An 8,143-nucleotide genomic window follows, 5' to 3' on the forward strand; every position below is an offset into this window, starting at 1 on the left:
GCGCGCTACCACGCCTGGCTAATTTTTTATTTATTGAAAAGATGAGGTCTCACCAAGTTGCCCAGGCCGGTCTCGAACCCGCAGGCTCAGGCAATCCACTCACCTCAGCCTCCCAAAGCGCTGGGATTACAGGCTGAACCACCGAGCCCTGTCACACCTGTAGTTTTAAAAGCCAATTTTTGTGCATGAATTTTGTGGAATTTTTTTTATATTCCTGTCATTTATTTTTTAGTGTAAGTGGTTAACACATTTGCATTTGCACCCATATTCTTTAAGGAAAGATTCCTTTTTTTTTTTTTTTTTTTGAGTTGGAGTCTTACTTGGTCGCCCAGACTGGAGTGCAGTGGCCGCTCCCGGCCACCGCAGCCTCGCCTTCTGGGCTCCGGCGATCCTTCCGCCTCAGCCTTCTAAGTAGCTGGAACTACAGGCGCGCGCTACCACGCCCGGCTAATTTTTGATTTTATTGTAGAGATGAGGTCTCGCCAAGTTGCCCAAGCGGGTCTCGAACCCGCGGACTCAGGCAGTCCTCTCACCTCAGCCTCCCAAGGCACGGGATTACAGGCTGAGCCACTGAGCCCAGCTAGAAAGATTGCTTGAGTTACTCAGGAAAATCTCTCTTCTAAAGAGAAAGTTTGTCCTATTGTTGCTCCTTTGTAGTTAAGAGTCTTTACTGATAAACAGCAGCACAACTTAGACAGGGCTCTTCTGGTTACCTCAACTATGTAGGGCCACTTAAAAGCCAGTGAGAGACTGCTCCAAAGGGAATGAGTTATCTCAGTGATTGTTCATACCATCTTGAGTGTCTGTCACAGGTCTTCTGGTCTTAGTGCAGCCTTAGCCTTTGCTATGTCTGCGTTCAGGCTTTTTGTACATCCTCTAGGACTCATTAAAACCTTTTGACAACTTTATCCCACACTGATCGTTCTCCTCTCCCTCCAACTCCATTAGCATATATCTTCTGTACCAAAAATGTTAGTAGTGAATTATGAATTCTTTTTTTGACAGATAAATTCCTGTTCCTTGTGGACATGGACTGTTCCTTGCAGTTTCTTTGGTAGGGGGAGGTTTCATAGCACCCGTTCAATGATGGGCACAAAATAGGGGCTCAATGAAATGTTTGGTGGTTGATAGATAATACGATCAAAGAAAAGTGTCAGCCAGGAGCTAAGAATTTCTTAATGTCTAATAAATATAGTAGCAAAAAAAAAAGAAAACAAACCTCCATTTCTACTCCTTTGCTTTTTATTACAAAAAGCAGCAACTAAATTGTTGAAGGAAAGAGATAAAGTTAAATTTGCGTCAGTATTCTTAATAGGGAGAGTATTGGGCACTGTTGCATATACATATTGGAATAACTTTTGCTGGTCATAAGAAAGCTTTGGGTTGTTTACCTTCAGCCCTGGTGTGACAGATGAGAAAACAAAGTACAGAAAATAGAGACTGATTTTCTAGGCTGCCCCAAGTTACCATTTTTTAAAACTGCCTGCAAGCATGTCTAAAGCAGTAGTCTGATAGCTACAGTTGCCAAACCGGTTTAACAGCACTGCCTCCACTTATTCTGGGTGAGAAGGAGCTCCCAGGACATAAATTTGTCAGAGATCACTATCCCAGTCATCTCAGAACAAGTTGTTTAGTAACGTACTGGAGTTTCTGGGCAAGCCATCTACCATAAACCACCCCATGATTCAAGGTTCATAGTTCCTTCTTTGTTCCTTTGTTAATCACTGACTTCTGACTAGTGGGAGGTGCCTCCCAAATTTGCTAATGCATTCTTTTTGGATAAGGATGACGCACAGATTGTCCTAATAAGGACTTAGATTGAGAAAAGGACCGCCCCCTCTGAGAAGATGGGACAAGTCAGAGAGAGGGCGGGCAGTTTCTTTTTTAACTAGGGATGACACAAGCATAAGTCATTTCCTTATTAATCGGTTCAAACCAGTTCTTACAGGAACTGGTGGTGATAAATGTGGAACTTCTCAGAAGTCATTCATTTTATTCTTTGTACCCACACCAGTGTGCAGGGTCAGCTTAGCCGGCCTCACTCTGGGGACTGACTCTCCTGCAAGAAGTGGCTCCTGATTTACAGCTTTTAGTTCCTCCCAGACATGTTGTTGATGGGAGAGATTTTGCTCCTTTAAGAGGTTGTTAGAAGGGAGAATTTTTTCCTGCTAAAAAGAGTTCACAGGATTTCAACAACTCTCTGATAGTATTTTATTCCTCTTCCTGTTTAATCCCTGCCTTTTGAGTCCAGGCGGTAAGTAGATTTTCCTTAACGTTTTTCCTGCTTTTCTTCCCAATGTATCTTCTTCCTTGGCTACTGTACCCTGCTTCCAGTGCCGTCCCCGGCATAGGTCCGTCTCTTCAGAAGCCATTCCAGGAATACCTGGAGGCTCAGCGGCAGAAGCTTCACCACAAAAGCGACATGGGAACACCGCAGGTGAGACTTCGTTCCAGTTTCTTCTTCTCCCCTCTGCTCAGTTTCAGGCTGAAATTACATTCACAGCCCTCACTCACGTTTTTAAGCAATTCCAGTGAGGCTTGTTTGCCAGTCTGTCATCACAAGTTGAGGCTCTGTGTACGCTCCACTGGGGAATATGTCTTTGTCTTAAACCAGAAAGTGTAACTTCTGTTTTGTACATCTTCTCCTTAAAACAAGGGTAGGGCTAATGGAAAATAATGGCTCAGTTATGGAGAATGAGTTGTGCCTTGATCTTTAATGATTTATTAGTAGACACACTCACCAGGTAGATTAAGAGGTTAAAATTGACAGCCCAACAAAGCATTAGACTTGAATGTATCCCTTGGTTTTTGCTCTATTCTTCTTTTCAGCCATGAGAAAAATGATCGTTTTTTAAATAAACCAAGGCTGTGAACATAGCTGAACTTTAAAACTTTGACTTAAACTCAACTTGTCTTTTCTGTAAATAGTTCTGTGGCTAGGGGAAATAACTGGAAAAGGACGAGTAAGCAGGAATCTGAAACGGGAAGCTTCAAGGAAGCGCAGTTGTTGTTTTAATGCCCTTGCAGTCTTCACGTGGCCCTTTGCTGCCCTCATTTGACCAGTCATGACTTCAGAAATAGCTACATTTATATTTTTTCAAGTTTCCTCGTATTGGAACAAAAATATTTAAACTGCCTTGATGCTATTCAGCAAGTATCTGCATGAGGACTTTAGAAGGATGATGACTTCACAGATGAATTTACTCAAAGACTTTCTTAGGTCATAGTAAAAGAGATGACTCCGCACTCACCCCATTTTAAACTATATGAGTCAACACTGACTTTACAACCAAAAAAGTGAAATCTAGAGAAGTGGGTGTAAAAAGGCCTGGATGGAGATTTCAGGGTAGCTGGGGATACATGCCTTTCTTTTGTAACTGTTTAGGCATTAGGGGTTATAAGCTTCAAGTTCCCATTTTCCTCAAAGTTTTGTAGATGATCCCCCTTTTACTAATGAACTAACAAAGCCTTCCTTGTTGTATTGTTCTGCATTTTCCCCCGCAGGGAGAAAACTGGTTGTCCTGGATGTTTGAGAAGTTGGTCGTTGTGATGGTGTGTTACTTCATCCTGTCTATCATTAACTCCATGGCACAAAGTTATGCCAAACGAATCCAGCAACGGTTGAACTCAGAGGAGAAAACTAAATAAGCAGATAAAGTTTTAACTCCAGAAATTAGAATGAATGGGTTCTGCCTTAAATTGGGAGGACTCCAAACCAGGAAGGAAAATGCCCTTTTCCAACCTCTATCAATTTTAAAAACTTTTTTTCTTGAAAGCAGTTTAGTCCATATTTTGCACTGACATACTTTTCCTTTGTGTGTTAAGGTAAGGTATCCACCCTCAATTCAGTCACGTTGTATTTTATTAGGGTGGAATGTGATGTTCAGCAGCAAAGTTAAGAATAACTGGCCTTGATTTATTATTTCAAAAGGCTCACATAGTACAATTGGAAATTTCTGTCATACACAACAAAAGTTCCTAAGTATGTTTAATATGTCAAGCCGTTTAGGCTTGTCACAAATGATTGCTTTGTTTTTCTAAGTCATCAAAATGTATATAAATTAGATTGGATAACAGTCTTGCATGTCTATCATGGTACAATTTAAAACGCCATCCTGCCCAACCTTTCCTTTCTTACCCTCAGAAAAAGGCCATTTTATGATGCATTGCCCACCCTCTGGGGAAACTGATCTTTAAATTTTGAGACAGTATAAAGAAAATCTGGTTGGTGTCTCACAAATGAGCTGACACTATTTTTTATTCTGTATATTTAGAATGAAGTCATGAAAAACTTTATAAAGACGTCTTTGATCATTCCAAAATTGTGTCTGTTTTCTTGAGCATTTGACTTTTTACTTCCATTTAGCTTCTACCGACTGAATGGCAGTTTTGCTTAATCCACCAGAATTTCTTAAGCCTTCATTTATTTGCAAGAAAGAGGCACCACTAAGGCATCTTTTGTTATGCTGAAATTGGGCAGCTACTTACTGCTAAATGGCACCTCTGGGATTTTGCCTAGCCTGAGGAGTTCTGGTTTGTGAAAACAGGAGAGGAGAGGTGATAATGCAAATCAAAGGATATTGGAGAAAGAAATTACTCAGTTTTTTTTTTAAATCACACATTCTCATATCTGTTAATTTTTGCTAGCATGTACTCTGGTTTTAACAGAAATTTGCTTTTATGTATTACCCAGTTTTCTTGCCTTTCTGTAAGTGTTTTATGCTTAATGTGATTTTGTTTCCGTTGTGATGTTTCTGATTGAACTTGTTTGTTTTGTTTTGCTTGGAAGGAAAATAAACAATTTCACTTTTTTCCTTTAGGAAAATTGATACTGACATTGTATCCGAATAGAAGTTAAATCAACAGGCCAAAATGCCTGCTTATTTGATCAAATCCTACCTGAATGTCTGCTTGTTTTGCCTACGTCGTGACATCTCCATGGCTGTACCACCTTGTCGGGTAGCTTATCAGACTGATGTTGACTGTTGAATCTCATGGCAACAGCAGTCGATGGGCTGTCTGACATTTTGGTATCTTTCATCTGACCATCCATATCAAATGTTCTCATTCAGACATTACCCAGCATCATGGTTTATGATCAGAAACGCTGATCCCTATGTCTAATGGCAGTTTTTTGAGTCCTTTATGCCAATGATATTGCAGCACTGTCAAGAGAGGACTTTATGGGAAATTGGGATCGTCACAATGACCACAACTACAAAATAAAGGACACGTAATCTGCCTTGTAGGTTTTGAAAAGGTTATTGTACTTCTTAACAATCTTTTTATTTTCAGGGATTTTCTAGCAGTGTGACTATTACCTGACCTTATTTGGAAAATTGTATCCAAATGCTTTATTTTAGGTAGAATCACATTAACCAACATAATTCTTTAGATTAACAGTTAAGTAAGTCGGCCTCCAGTTATGTTTCATCTCCTTCACCTACATTTTATTTGGTGTTTGTCTGAAGAAAGGAAAGAGGACAGCAAATAAGAATTGTACTGTTGGTACTAAATCTTTGGGATTTATTGCTAAATTTGTTTCAAGGTGGTATATTAGAAAAAGAAAAGCTTTATTCCTAGGCTGATGTTCTGATTCATACATTTGACTTATGATGACCAGTTATCCACCCTAAAGAATTTGCATTCAAAGCAAATGAAGAGCAGCTCTCCGTCTTTCCTCCCTTGAGTGTTCAGATGTGGCATGCGCTGGTGCTCCTACTGGATTCCAGATGGAGCACTGTGGTATCCTTCTGTTCCAGTGGCTTGTGTATTCCTTCTCGTATCCACCAAAGTGGACACAACTGCATGGTCCCAGAAATATACAGTACCTAGCTGATGGGATGCCAGAAAATTTGCAAGTGGATGGTTTGATAATACTGTAAATAAAGAGGGCCTGGGAATTCTGATTCCATCTCTACTTTTGTGTCTTAAACGTCTACAGTGTTTTAATCATGTTTCAACTCAGTGACTGCCAAGCAATACAATATATCAACAATATGTCAGTAGTTTCTACAAGTAAGGGCTGAGGAGCACCTCCCTTAATACAGACAATGTAACATGGAAATGCGAGTGTCCAGTTTGCCCACTGTTTTGTATTCTCTCTCTCTCTCTCTCTCTCTCTCTCTCTCTCTCTCTCTCTCTCTCTCTCTCTCTCTGTGTGTGTGTGTGTATTATGGAATGTCGGACTTGGAAGAAAGATTTTTTTTTCGTTCACCTATCCCCATTTGAGAATCCAGAAAAGGCAGGTCTAGAGTGAAGTTTCTTAACTGCACTAGTTCATGACTGAAGCCTCTGCAGTAATGAATGTTCCTACACAAACAAGGTCAGCCTGTGTCCTTGTGGAAGGCTCTCTGTAGCCTCCATAGAGCAGCATGAGGCTTTTCTGTTTTCACTAGTCATTTGACAGTAACTTGCATAGGAATCACACACTCACTAAATAAAACCACCAGTTGCCCTCCTGTACCCTGGGTGAATTTTGTTTAGATCAGTCTATGTGTAAAAGAACCCATAAGAGATTCCTAACCGTTTAGTGTCAAAAATCCAATTTTGAAACCCATTCACCATGTGCAATCATCTACATTGATGACAGATTTCTGCCACATGTTATACGCAATCCAAGGAAGTTTTAAATTGAGCCTAAATTTCTTTATAAAAATTGGGGAGACATGGACAGGTTGTCTAAGAATAAATTGGGTAACATGTAAAGGACTGCAGTAAATAGTATATTCCCAATTTTTTAATCCAAAGGCTGAGCAGCTAGCATACATATGCAAGGATTTCACAACAATGCATTCACTCCTCCAGAAACAATATCTTTAAATGCTGTCTTAGCATATGTGCTCTTGTCTTTGCTTTTTGTAAGTGAAAAAACATTTTCCAGCCAGGCATGGGGGCTCACTCCTGTAATCATGGTGCTTTGGGAGTCTGAGGTAAGGGAAACTCTTGAACTCAGGAGCTTGAGACAATCCTGGACAACATAGTGAGACCTCAACTCTACCAAAAAAATATAAAAGCCAGGTATGGTGGTATGTACCTCTATACCCAGCTGCTTAGGAGGCTGAGGCAGAAGAATCACTTTAACCCAGGAGGTCAGGGCTGTGGTAAGTCAGGATCATGCCACTACATTCCAGCCTGGACCACAGAGTGAGATGCTGTCTCAAAAAATTTATTTTTTTACAAAAGCTAAAACAGGCAGGGCGTGGTAGCTCATGTCTGTAGTTTCAGCACTTAGGAAGGCAAAGGCAAGAGGATTGCCTGAGCCCAGGGGCTTGAGACTAGCCTGAGCAACAGGGCAACACATCCTCTCTACAATAAACCAAAAAAAAAAGCTAAAACAAACCAAAAATCCGTAATAGAAAAGCAGAAATTACTGCGTTAGTGACTTAAGACCAAGACTTTGGCTAGGCATGGTGACTCACGTCTGTAATCCCAGCACTTTGGGCAGCAGGGGTGAGAGGACTGCCTGAGCCTAGGGGTTCAAAACCAGCCAGGTCAACTTGGCGAGACCTCGTCTCTACAGTAAATCAAAAATTAGCTGGGTGTGGTGGTACACACCTGTGGTTGTGTACTTGAAAGGCCAAGGCAAAAGGATCACCTGAGCCTAGCAGGTGAAGGCTGGGATAGCCATGAGCATGCTACTGCACTCCAGCCTGGGTGACCGAATGAAACGCCAGTTAAAAAAAAAAAAAGACTAAGACCTTGTTTAAATTTAAAATAACCCCCCCAACCAGACCGGGCTCAGCCTGTAATTCCAGCGTTTTGGGAGGGCGAGGTGAGTGGATTGCCCAGGCCCGCGGGTTCGAGACCCGCCTGGGCAACTTGGTGAGACCTCATCTCTACAATAAATCAAAAAATTAGCCGGGCGTGGTAGCGCGCGCCTGTAGTTCCAGCTACTTGGAAGGCTGAGCGGAAGGATTGCCGGAGCCCGGCAGGTCGAGGCTGCGGTGGCCAGGAACGGCCACTGCACTCCAGTCTGGACGACAGAGTAAGACTCCAACTCAAGGAAAAAATAAAATAAAACAAACCCCCAAGTACCCTACTCAAGACAATATACAAAGCACACATTATATAAAATTCAGTATGAAATAACTAAAAAGTTTTCTAACTTTCCCACCTAAAAATGTTGACATTTCCTAATTAT

General features: G+C 41.3%; 1 protein-coding gene across 2 annotated transcripts in view; it reads left to right on the forward strand.

Moving 5' to 3' along the window:
* The window catches only part of VMP1 (vacuole membrane protein 1), a 135,356-nt gene extending 129,447 nt beyond the window's left edge, over positions 1-5,909 (forward strand). For both annotated transcript variants that reach the window (XM_008070835.2, XM_021718950.1), the window contains 2 exons: positions 2,335-2,437; positions 3,505-5,909. In XM_008070835.2, coding sequence (XP_008069026.1) covers positions 2,335-2,437; positions 3,505-3,648 — 247 coding nt within the window. In that variant the 3' untranslated portion in view covers positions 3,649-5,909. The remainder of the gene's footprint in view (positions 1-2,334; positions 2,438-3,504) is intronic.
* Positions 5,910-8,143: the final 2,234 nt, after the last annotated feature.

This window comes from Carlito syrichta, unplaced genomic scaffold (assembly GCF_000164805.1).
Source record: "Carlito syrichta isolate Samal-C Ts95f unplaced genomic scaffold, Tarsius_syrichta-2.0.1 Scaffold314028, whole genome shotgun sequence".
NCBI classification, from domain to species: Eukaryota; Metazoa; Chordata; class Mammalia; order Primates; family Tarsiidae; genus Carlito; species Carlito syrichta.